This window comes from Bacillus rossius (assembly GCF_032445375.1).
Source record: "Bacillus rossius redtenbacheri isolate Brsri chromosome 9 unlocalized genomic scaffold, Brsri_v3 Brsri_v3_scf9_2, whole genome shotgun sequence".
NCBI lineage: Eukaryota > Metazoa > Arthropoda > Insecta > Phasmatodea > Bacillidae > Bacillus > Bacillus rossius.
In genome coordinates this window covers 24,130,011-24,143,147 of record NW_026962013.1, presented here as the reverse complement: position 1 = coordinate 24,143,147, position 13,137 = coordinate 24,130,011, and the positions used below count along the sequence as shown (strand labels likewise).

General features: G+C 34.8%; 1 protein-coding gene across 3 annotated transcripts in view; it reads right to left on the bottom strand.

Moving 5' to 3' along the window:
- Positions 1-8,108: 8,108 nt before the first annotated feature.
- LOC134542962 (NADP-dependent malic enzyme-like) overlaps positions 8,109-13,137 on the bottom strand; it is a 65,849-nt gene continuing 60,820 nt past the window's right edge. The window contains exons 12-13 of one of the 3 annotated variants that reach the window (XM_063387589.1): positions 10,731-10,857; positions 8,109-8,466 (exon numbers count right to left, since the gene is read on the bottom strand). In XM_063387589.1, the coding sequence (XP_063243659.1) occupies positions 10,736-10,857 (122 nt within the window). In that variant the 3' untranslated portion in view covers positions 8,109-8,466; positions 10,731-10,735. Of the gene's footprint in view, positions 10,858-12,807; positions 12,927-13,137 lie in introns of all 3 variants that reach the window. The other 2 variants (XM_063387590.1, XM_063387591.1) reach the window with 2 other exon arrangements.

The following is a 13,137-nucleotide window of genomic DNA, read 5'->3' as shown; positions in this document are numbered from 1 at the left end:
TGTTGTAATGTAAACATTTTTTTGTCAGCCCTGTTGGTTCATTCTGTGCCTGAAGGTATTGGTCAGATCATTGTGCACTGCAGTAATTGAACTGTAGTTGCTAGATAAAGTTCTCTGGTCAAGATAGTTTGTCTGGATTGAGTGTGTCTCATTGAGAAAGGTGGACATTTGGGGGTCAGTTGTAGTGTGGAGTACATTCCCTTGTAAGGTGGGTTTTAAGCAATTATCATGTGATGGTTTTGTAGTTTTTTTTAGTTTTTTTATTGGAAGAGTCTACCTGGGGCTTGTGTGAATGTTAATTAATAATTTTAGTTATATGAATCCTGTAAAATTTAATTTAGTAAGCGGTTTAAAATTGCCTTAAGGCCTGCTTGTACAGTTAAGACTTAAAGTAAAAGAAAGTCTTACCTGTCTGTGTAGGGGTGTGTGAATATTCTTAAACATGAATTCTTGCGAACAGCAATTATAAACTATTAACTTAGGATATCTGATCTCCAAACATGAAATTTTTAAATATTATGTATTTACAAGTGAAGGCTTAGCATCATTCTCACAATTATGAATGTCCTTAATGTGAGAAGAAAGTTTTTTTCTTAAATTATATGTATTAGTCTCCTCAATGGAACAATTAGCAACCTTCATGTTGGCAATTGGGTAGTGAATCTTTGCTTAAATCATACAACCAGGACATGGTTATCACTACAAGTCCAATATTAAACATCATACTGACAATAAAGGATTGGCCTTTTTCCACACTATAAGTCTCCTTTTTGTTGTTGGTTTGATTGAAACAATAATAAGAAAAATATATGAAAATTATTTATTTTAGGGGAAAATGGTACTATCATGTATTGGTGTGCCAAAGTAAACTTGATAAAATTCTCGCGTCGCGGCTTTTCCATAAATAAAATAATAAATTTCAAGGAATACTTTTTTCCAACACTTAAGATGTTCCTCTATTTACACTGAAAACAGTGTTTCCTCTATTTACCCTGAAAACAGTGTTTCTAAATTCCTACTGTTTTCTGAGAAATCACAGTATGTTGGTTACATTATAATACCTGTACATTGATGCGGCCTTCGCAATTTTTATTTCTTTTCTGTGTGGGTCGGTTTGTTAATGTTTTTGGAGAACTTAAGTCAAATATTGAGAATGGTTGATTTTGATTAAGCAAAACCTTGGATTTTATAAATAAATTTTTTTTTATAAAAATTGAACATGATCTAAGCAAAATTTTAGACATATGTTGCGAACGGGCGGGCATCCATGATGTCGCCGTGCCAGCTCGTGAGGAACTCCAACATGGCGTAGAAGTGGCAGTTCCAGGAGAAATCCAACTGTGAGTACCTAATGCACCTCATCACCATTGTCTCTCATTTATCAATGCATGCAAGTATGCAAATATGGCTGTCTCTATGAAAGGTTTAGCATAGTGCTGGCCATTTTTATGTATGTTTTGGTAATTCTTAATGTTAAATTTTTTGTGGAGGGTTTCCTTAAAAGATTATAATTTTAGCCAATCAGATGCTGGGTTGTGTTACTGTATATATGTGGAACTTTTTTGTGTCATATTGTGTTAAGGGTACCAAGTAAACATAATGTTTCATTTCTCTAGTAGTATTCAAGTTTGTTGATAGTGCATAAAAATTTAAGTTAAATGTAGTGAGTGGAACACTTTCGTTATGCCGTTACAGCTATAACATGTATCGTAGTGTTATAACTGTGTGTCGTAGTGGCTGGACTAAAATCTGTAAAACTCTCGTACTCTCTCTCGGTAGAGATTTTTTGACGAGGTTATATTTTTATTCTTGAGTCACAATTTTGTGTTTTTATTTGTTTATTTTATATTGATATCAAAATGAAATGAAACCGTAACAACATTGTCAAAAAAATTTTTACCTAGTCGTACTTCAGTTGTTTTTTCAGGCTTTGACAGTCAAAATGCAGTGGTGGTAAGTAGTTGGAAAAGTAGACCGGCAGAGCAAAGTGAGTGGTGGGTTAATTGTAATTGGTGCTTTAAACAGGGTTCTAAAAAATTTTTGAGCTAATGTGAATGGCCTACTTTTTAGTTTATCGTCTTTGTAACTAATATTTATGTAAGGAACAATCTTATTGTCAGTGAAGATTATTTAGGCAATATAGTAGATCTGCCTTAGCTATCATTGAAGTGGAAATAAAAAAAACTATAACATCTGTATTGGAAGCTGGTATTAAAAAGTACCATTATAATTGCCTAAAGATACTGTGAAAATATTTTTATATGATTAAATTTATGTCATCCATCTTTGAAAATTCTAGCAATGTCTTTTTTTTTTGCATATAATACAACTTGTGTTTGCAGGTTTCTGTTGGTGAGCCTGGTCATGGGGTCTAACGTTATGCTCCACATGACTTCAGCAGGTGGCGGCACCACGTATTCCCGCAGCGATAGTACTGGATGTTTCGAGGTTCCTCTCCTGCCCTACATACTACCATGTCAACAGTGCACTCTTGACGTTGATGCAGGTGATTCACTGATCTAGTACATAATTGTTATGTTACATTAAAAATAATTGGTAAGATTTTATTGAGATATCCAATAACTGCAATTTCTAAACTGCTAAGCATATTATGTTTGGCCTCTGTTTAGCTGATATAGTGGAAATGGAAAAAAATTTCTCTCCAGAAAAGTAAGAATTTATTGACGTGTGTCATACACCTATAGTCTATAGAATTGTACCCTTTTAATAAGTTTTCCGTGATACTGCTAAACTTCTTTGGACATGCTTTGATAAATTTGTTGACAGGGATTTGCTATAAGTAGATCGTGACCCCTCCCGAGATGAGCTGCTCAAGTCCAGCGCGGAGTTCTTGGTGACGCGCGGCGACGAGGGCTGCACGGGTCCCGGGAAGTCACGGAAATGTAAGGAAACTGGAGGAACGGTCGCTGCAAACTTCAGCCATTGGTCGTGAGAGAGTGGAGGTAGAAAAGGGGCGGAGTCATTGGTCGAGGGGGTTGGCCAACAGCCAATAACAACAGAGAATTGAATAAAAATTGATTAAGAGATGAAAAAGGGACTGAGCCACTGGTGGAGGGGTATGTGGGAAAGAGGGAGAAAACAATGAAAAAAATATATTTCATGGGGTACCTATTTTGAATATCCTTTGGGGAACTGAGAACAGAGGATTCTCTTGTGTTATAATTTGCAAAGCACTTTTGCTAACTTGCATTGTTTTTTGTAACCTTGCTTCAGTTTATAGTCTCATATTAAATAGTATAAAACAATTGGAGACTCCACTTAAATTGTGTGGAAGTCATCTGGAAGAAATGTTTTTAGTTATCTAACATAAAAAAAATTACCATCTGCCAGATTAAAGGAAAAAAATTTTCCCAAAAAAATTTTTTTAATGGCCTTGTAAGCTTTTTCCTAAATCTTGGCAGCCAGCTTTCTACACTTGAAGCTACCGTGGAAATATGACACACATGCGTACATGTGTATTAAGTTTTGATTGTGTGCATTTTTTTTATGCTGATTGGTTTAAACATTGCTAATTAGTAATTATGAATGTAGAAGCTGTAAGGGTTAGTTCACCTTGCACCCACTGTGCTGCATTACTGGCAAGTCACGTGGTTAAATTCAGATGTTGAAGTTGGCAGACATGCATTTAGTGAAATACAAACAGTAAGTTCATCCTTCTTTGAAATTTTTTAGCTATGCCTTTGTTTTTATAGCACATTCGCATTGAGAAACTTGTGTTTTTGAAGGTTCCTGTTGGCCGGACTGGACGTCAACAGGTGGGGTTACGAATCACAGCAGCAACTTCGAGGATCAAGGATGGGTTTACGAACCTGGCAAGTGTCGCAACATCACGTTTGTTGCCAGCAATTTGATTGAAAAGGGTTTCCTTTCACCATGCAAAAATTACACAGGTGATAAATGTAATGTATGTAATACAAATAATGTGCACATAACATGCACAGAATATCTGCATCTTTGAAAGTTTGTTGATACTTGCATTGCTATGCTTAGTTTTTAAACTTGGCCTAAGACAGTTGAATAGTTTGCATTCACTTTTTTTTTTTTTTTTTTTGTGACAGCCGGTAAGGGGTCGTCCATTAATCACGTGATGTTTTTTTAGCAAATTTTTAGCCCCCCCTCCCCCCTAGTGATTTGTGGTGAGGTTTTAGACTTTACCCTCCCCCCCCCCCCTCAATAAATCACGTGTATTTTTTTGGTACAAAATATTTTTAAAAATTTCAGAATATTATATTTAAATATAGGTATAATATAATTTAATTCTGGAAAATTAAGCACAGCATGTATATTCGGCGCCAAAATCACAGTCTTACTGGCGACTGGCAAGCCGAGCCGGGTGGTTCATGTTGCGGCGGGCGGGGATATTGTTGCCTGGCTACGGCGAGTCAAGGTCACGCGTCGCTTTTCGGTCTAGTAGAAAAAATCGCGTGAAAAAATAAATACACGTGATATCTCTCTACAGCCCTCCTCCCTTCCTTGTGTAATTTCGTGATTTTTCCCGGAAACCCCCCCCCCCCCCCCCCCCCTTTCGAGCCTCACGTGATTAATGGACGATCCCTAAGAGGTAGAGTGAGTTGAGGTGATGACTAGAATGCTTGGCAGGGTGAAGGAATATTGAGTGCCCCACTCCTAAGCAATGTTTAAAGAATGCTACAGTGCTGCAATTTTTGTTATTCTGGAAATGACATAGAATTCTTTTCAGTGATTGTGAATTGTAAAATTATGTATAGTATGTAGGGATGGGAAAACCGATTCCCAATTTCATCGATACCTACCGATTCTACTTAAATAATTGAGAATCGAGAATCGATGATAAAAGTCGATTCCCGCATGTAGAAAAAAAAAAACCATTTCACAACATTGCAAATCTGTCAGATACAATTATTTAACGACTCTTTGAGTGCGGTTATGACTGACTAGACGCATATATAACAGTCATATTTCCACAAATAAACAATATCTAAAACTTGGGTCGATGTTATACACAAGTAAACGACGATAAACGCGAAATCACCGTAAAATACAGTTTTTTTACTCGAAATCACCACAACACAGCGTTTCTCCACGAAATTTAGTATTAAAACGCGAAATCGTAATGTTTTTACGGGAAATTTAAATACTGGGTAAAAGATTTGTCTCGTCACTGGTAAACAAACACCGCAACATGGCCGCTACTGAACATTAATCATAAATGCACTAAAGCAAACAAAAGCTTACACACGCTCACGTTATAATGTTAAACCCAAAAATATACTGTAAAAATATGCAAACCTACGGAGTTTATTTTCCTTTCCGGCATAATGTTTGGATAGATAAGACAAACAGGCGAAGTTTTAAAGTCCACGCACACTGCTCGGGGCACTGGCGTCAGTTTGGAACAGCGACACCGGATAAATACAAAAGCAAGCAGATGATTGGGCGAACGGTGTTTGGAACAGCCTTACGTGAGTGGCCATACCACGTCAGCCGGGGGCGCTGGCATATAGTTGGAACAGCATCGTAGTATCAAGCAGATTATCGGGCGAACCAGGCTACTTCGTCACCCAGCCGTACGGGGCAGCACAAGCATTTTAAATCGCGCCAAAAAGCGGAAAAATGTAAACAAACATTCATTTTCGAATGGTGTGACGATGATGATTAGTTGGTCAGTGTTTTATAGATTTTGTTGGGTCGTTACCACAACGCCGAAATAACAACGAATGAATTTGTGTTTCTTAAATGTAACTTAACGCCGAAATACCACAATCAAGTACAACACTTTTATTTGCTAGTTCTCTAGTTGTTTGTTAATTTTGTAACTGTTTCATTTTACAAATTTTTTAGTTAATTTGTACCCTTCTCTAAGTTAGGCAAGTTGTATGAACGAAAATAATTTATACTGCTCAAGGAAAGCTTAAAATTTTTTTTTATAGTTTATTACGTATTACAAAACAATATTTAGATTAGTTTGACCCCTTTGACATATGAGCCATTAACTTCTAATAATGTAAACATTTATATGAGTTAATGTTAATAACTTAGTTGTGTACTTAAATTTGATAAATATGATTTTATGATGTATGCTACATCATATATGTATTGAAAGCTGAAAAAAAAAAAAATGTTGCAAATAGAATTTGAATTATTTAATATTAAGTTAACTAGGTGAGTATCGAGAATCGGGTATCGGAATCTAAAATTTTGGAATCGTCCCATCCCTAATAATATGTATACAGACAAACCTTACTAATACCAAAATAGAGGGACCATAAATTTGTCACTTTGTTATAATGAGGTTTGTATAAACCAAACTATTGAATTTTAACTCTTTGAATAGCAAATTAAATAATTCATAGACAATCAAAATAAAAATGCACTGTAAGAAAACTTGATAGTAACTATACATATTATCAGAAGTAAATTTTAAGCAATAATAAGATATGTAAAAAATTTTCTTCTGTTCTAGGTATTCTTACAACATTTACGTAAGTTGAAATTACCTACAAAAAAACTTTGTATTACATGATCAGAACAATATTTTGTACTAGGTAAATAATCTGCTTAGCACTATAATTTCTAAGTAATATCTAGGAACTGAGAACATTTTGTATTAATTTAATGAGGTTTCACTGAAGTACTATTGTGTACTTATTATTGAGTAAAGTGGTTTCATAAAATTTAGATGTAAATTTTTTAAAATATATGGCAGAATGCAGTTAACTACTGATTGCATTTAGAATGTTAAGAGTATTTCATATTGTTTAAATTATTTGTTTTTTAAAATTTTGTGCAATTTTTAAATGTTTGTATGGTTTGCTTTGTTTAAATTGATTACAGTGATTTATCGCATAATCATCGCACCATTATTTTAGGGCGTCAAAATTTGGAGAGAAAAAATTCTCGCACAGATGTCATATGATGGTTTTGATCGTGTAGTGTTGAACAACATTCAGTTTTGAAGTTGCTGTCAGGCAGTTTCGTAGTTATAATGGGAAAATACAGCATTACAACTAAAATGAATTGCCGCAATATGAATTTCCTTATTTTTTCCATGTAAGATGTTGCCCATGATATTTTCCCCCCAATATAAAATTATGTATGTATTTTAAAGTTTAAATCTATAATTTAATATGCTTTCTATCTCACGTGAGGGCTAGTTTTTTTTCCTTCTCTATTTAAGGTTAACTAAATAGGTTTCTATTGCATGACAAATTAATGTAAATTGTTTGGCTTGCGTTGCTATTTTATACTTTTTAATTAAAAACATAATTTCCATTTTATCAATAACTTTTCAAACATAATATAAAATGTGTGAATATTATGCGATAAAACACTAAGATGGTCAGTAATGGTAACTTACTAACCTATGTGGTCTGCCAAGCATCTAATGTTTGTAGTCATTAGGTATTGTAAACTTGGTGACCTTTGAGTATGTGATAAATGAAGTATTTATAATACTTATTTAATAAGGAACATGTTCACATAAATTTAAATCTTGTAACAGATACCTTGTTGAGTACACTTGTGTAGCATGATTAAAAATATAAATAAATTTTGTTTTGAACAGGAAACTTATTTTGTCTTATTAGTACCCTGGTCAAGTAAATTCTCTTGTATAAACCTAGGAATGAAAGATTTTGGTGTTGGACTTAGGGCAATATTTTAGGTGAAATTTAAGGATTTTTGGGTGAAAATTAGGACATTTTCAGTTCAAATAAAGGATATTTTGGTAAGTTTCTTAATAATTTTGTCTTTATGTGAATATTAACAGACTTCTGATGTATCAACTATATTCTTCTGTTCATTATATAATTCAAACCAACCAATTTCAAAATGGCAACAAAAAAGTTCAAAGTAAAGCAAGTTGTGTTGGTTCATAATAATCTAATTGAATAAAAATACAGCATTAATTGTAAAAATAAACTAAAATCACAAATTTTACAACTGTTTCCCCCCAAAATAAACTGCATTGGCTTAAAACCAGCACAAAATTTACCAATTTGCCCCCCAAAAATGCTTAAAAATATCACCCTAAGTCCAACATCAAAAAAATTGTTTTCTAGTTTAACATTTAAATAAAATACAAACATGGTAATAAAAAATCTGACAGGTTCAATTTATTACCATTTATTTGCACCGGCAAAATACATATCCATATGTCATTGTCAGTAAGTAACAATTTACATTTTGCATGACATGTGTTTTTCTTTACATTATACAAATATCTTCCTCACATTTGTTTACTCAATAAATTTTCTGCAGATGTGCTTATTATATTAAATAACAGCAGTAAAATGTTATTCAAGTAATTATCACTTGTATGCACTCTTCCAGCTGTTATGTAACATAGTATGTACCACTTGTTAAATAGCGTCCGCTTTAACTCCAGGGGATGTGTGACGGACGTATCCTGGCGAGCAGATGGGCTGGGCAGGCTACTTGATGCACCAGGGAAGTGGCTATAAACTTCTGTAACACACAGCATGCCTCACACACTGGTCTGTTTTTAACATGGATGTGTTCCCTTATCTGCAGACAGCCGTGACATTTTGTGCTGTTTTGATTTGTGATAGAACATAAATACCCATAGTCAATAACATTACAATCGCAGGCGGCTGGCTGACTCCGTCCCGTCCCGTCCCGTCCCGTCCCGTCCCGTCCCGTCCCGCTAGCTGTCTGCATGCTTGCATCCATTCAGTCGGCTGGCTATCTTAATAGTATCATCCAGTCGCTTCTGACTCACTGTCTTCATCATGATACTACCAACAATCTGCATCATTCATCTAGTCGGCTGGCTTTCTGCATTCTGGTCTCTTGATGGTTGTCTGCAAGCATGCATCCGTCAGGTAAGCTGCTGGCTGGCTTGCGTTCTGTCTGCTTCAAGATGCCTCTGACCATCTGAATCATGATGAATTAGTCTGGCTGCATAATAATAATGATGCATTTACCTGGTATATCATGATGCAGATGGTCTGATGCATTATGATGCATCAACTATTTGCATCATGATGCATTTGACAATTTGCATAATTATGCATCCAGAGGTTAAGTTGCGAGTAGCATGCATGAATCCGGTCCGCCATTTCTGCCTGCACACACACATCCATCCAGTCGGTTGCTGGCTGTTCCAGGTAAAATGTGGCTATTACCACGTTCAAATATCACTGTATTCTGAAAACTATAGGGTCAAATGAGGGTCGAAATTATTAAATTTATTCCAAAGTTATCAAAATATAATTTGACAATAACACAAAATTAATCTCCCCATTCTCACATCTCAGTTCTTCAGTTGAATCTCAGTTAACACAACAAATTGACTAATATTTACTAAGTCTGTGTGTGACTATCTTTAATTTCGGCTTTTCTCAGCGGCGAACTCTACCACTGCGTTTAGTACACAAATTCAATCAAAATAAAAGTATATTTCTCAAATTCAAACAATCTGCAACATAGATATATCTGGTTTCAACTTTGAAATTCAAAGCATTCAAATACATTAAACTATTATGTTACAGCTTAGCAAAGCTAACTATAAACAAAAAATCTGAATTCATGGTGCTTTCATGTAACATTTACTCAATTGAACCAAAAAAAAATTTAATTGATCTTAGCAGTCTTACCAATCAAAATAAGCAAATTGATTTAAAAGAGATTAGTAATTTCTTTAAATGGTTTTTACTTTAACAAAACAGTTTGATACATCTTTTATTCACTCTATCTCTATGTACTTGTGATACTCGCTTGTGACAAACCGTAGGTGCCCTTCCGACATCTGCAAGAGAGTTGAAAAGGTCAGCAAGTGGGAGTCAACCTCCCTAGACGAGCGAGTCTGCAAAATTGGCTGCTGCAGCCTCACATCCTTCCTTCGTGGTTTGGGCCCTCGAAATGGAAACTGGAGTACTCCGGTCAATGCTCTTCTTTCAGTTTGCCTCCGGATTATCCTTATTTCATCTCTTGATTCAACTTTACAGAATTGTTATTTTCTTGTGAAATTGGTTTACTGTAATAATATTCTTGTCAGCCTTTTAAATTACTTATTCCTCTTCGAGTTTTTTGTAGAGAAAATATTATTTTAGCTAGTAATTGACAACAGGATTTGACTTACAACTATTACCAGTCTTCTAATTCAACTTCTTAAAACAAATTTCCTGTTATGTTTATTTTGTGTTTCAAACATAAGGTTTTTTTTTATAACACCAAATATTATTTTAAAACAATACCAATTTACTGTTTGATATTCTAAAATCAAGAAACAATTTTTAGAACTGAAATAAGTATTGAGTAATATCTTCACATCTTGTACTATGTTGAATAATGCCACCATCTTCATAAAAAATAAAAACATACAATCTTGTTATCTAGCTATTAAGTATTAACTATTTTTTACTCTGTCTCTGCACCTTCTCTAGCCTTATCTCCCTCTCCCCAGCCATTTTACCTCATCTATTCCCCCATTTGCATATACCATTCAGTGTTCATTATTTCTCTGTACTATGTCTATTTCCCAATTCCTTCTCTGACAAGAGCAAAACTGCAAAAATCGGAACGTATTTTATGTTAAATAATGTACCAGAAATTACACATTTTTAATAAATACTGTATGTCATTTAATTTTTAAACTATTATATACATAACAAACATATTTAAGATATCACTGAATAAAATAAGTGAAACCCTCACAGCTTAAAAATTTTAACTTTTTTTTTTACAGTACATAGATTAATTTAATGCACCTTGATTAATTTATTTCTGGCCAGGAGAACGTGGTTGGCAGCACAGACTTTTCGTAAGTGTAGTTGTACAGGCAGCTCCTCACAAACTTCCCTTTGTTTGTAGGCTCCGGGTAGAACGAGGCCACACCTACGCAAACAAACATGTAATAAATTACTTAATCACTGGGATAACATGCTGCACTATCTAGATGTCTACAGAGCAAATTATAAATTTAAATTTTCTTCCAATTTCCCTTGCTCCACCCTCCTCCCATAAAAATTTGTTTTTAAAATAAAAGATTTATATCAACCAATACTGCTGCTGATGCAGAATTCCAATACCAATGAGTAATGTTAGCAAACACACAACTTATTGGTGAACTTAACGTGACAATAAGGGTAATAAATTCACTAAGCTGGCAAAAGCTTACTACTGCAAACAAGGTGGCCCATGAACAAATTTTCTTTTTAGTTATAATACAAAGTAAATTCCAGATGCCTTGTAGGCATGTGTTTAAATGGCATAAGATTGACTCAATTATTCAAAATAATGAAGTGCTCTAAATGAATTATTAATTACTCAGTAACGGTTCAGTCTCATCGACATTGAGGTCATTAGACGGTGATGAGATAAGCATGGAATATTTATGGAATGAATGGGTGGGTGAAAACTAGTAACCTGAAAACATATTAGCACATAGCAACATCTGCTACTTTCCTAATCATTGTGTGGATAAAATGAATAATGCATTGTACTTCTGTTCAGTGCTTTGTTCTATTCCTGGGTTTAATGTTATAGTTAATGATGCAGATACTGCTAAAACATGCAAATGTGAGAAAACATTTTGGCTAGCTGAAAACTACCAACACAAACACAGTAAACACAAAAAAAAATAGGAAGAAGCCAAAACCAACCAAACAGAGAGCAGTTACAAATGTAAATCACAATCACCAATACAAATAAACCATAAGCCTAAAATATTTTTTTTGCTTGCAAAAACAAAATTACTAAAAATATACACACAGAAGTATTAATTAGTACATAAAACAGGAAGAAGCCAAAACCAAACAGTCAACACACGGTGCAGTTAAAATTCAAATCTTGAATACTGTATGTGCGCACACATCCAGCCATTTCAATTTGTATTCATTTTAAAATATTTATGTAGTACTCATAAAAAAATTTTTAGTATTCAACCCACAAATTTCAACTACCTAATTTTACTAATTTCCACTAATGAGTGGCCATCCCATGGTGTACAGATCTGAAAACTAGTATGTATTGAGGAGTAATTTTTGTATCCCTAATTAGTATTCATCATATTATGTGTATCATCCTCACTACAATTAAAGCATTTCAAAACACTCCATAGCAGTATGATTGTCAGTATGGTCTCTACGTAACAATTACTGCACTACTTTTAATTATGCTACGTTAATTTGCCATGCTCTAAATTTTAACTACAACCAGTTTTAAAAAAAAAAGTATATTTGCTCAATTTAAGCTATTAGTAAAAACACCATTTTAACATTTTGAAAGTATATAAAAACAGAAAGAAAAAAAACTCCTAAGTTATAATCAAAACGTGAGGCTTCTATTTAGGCACGGTCTTATATGCGAAGTAATTTAATTTTCTTTAAATTTACAGTAAAATATCTTGGTAGTAATGAATAGTAATGTGATAGCTCACTTTCATTTGCTGATTACAAATTCTCTAACCAGATATTTATTAAACATTATTTACGAGCTGTGAAAGGTCACACGAATGATAATTCTGAACATTTGCGTGAAGTTTTTACTTCTATTAGATAATAGTTAGTAAATATCAGTTGAGAATACTTGAGACGAAACATATTGTGCATGAACACTATCATGATAACTTTACAGTAAAAACCTTCGAAGAATAGAAATTAAAAAATCCAACAAAATACGTGCGAGACAAAGAGTGTCGACCCGAGCGTGTGCACACAGATACAGCATCATGATGCGACTAACACCGCACGAGTGAGAGAGAGAGTGAGAGAGAGAGAGGTCATGGTGAGGGGGCTAGGACGCAGCAGCGAGGATCAAGCGAGGATCAAGCGAGGGACTGCTGACCTCTCACAGCGAGGGCCAGGGGTAGGTAGCGGGCAGGGCAGAGGAGTAGTGGTAGTCGTATTGCTGAGCGCAGATGAACCCTGCCACGTCGCCGGGCCGGGGGTAAACCGACGCTTCACCTGCAACACACACCCCTCCCTCAAGATGCCACTTCTCTCCCGCAGGTAAGCCACAGTTGTACCATACAAACAGCGAAGAGCAATACTTTCCCAAACCCAAATACCAAGGTAGCTTGAAACACTGCATTACATACCTTTTGCACAACTGTACTAAGCTAAACCTTGTCTGTAAAAAGACATGGTTGCAATGTTGCAACAGGTCTGGAAAACA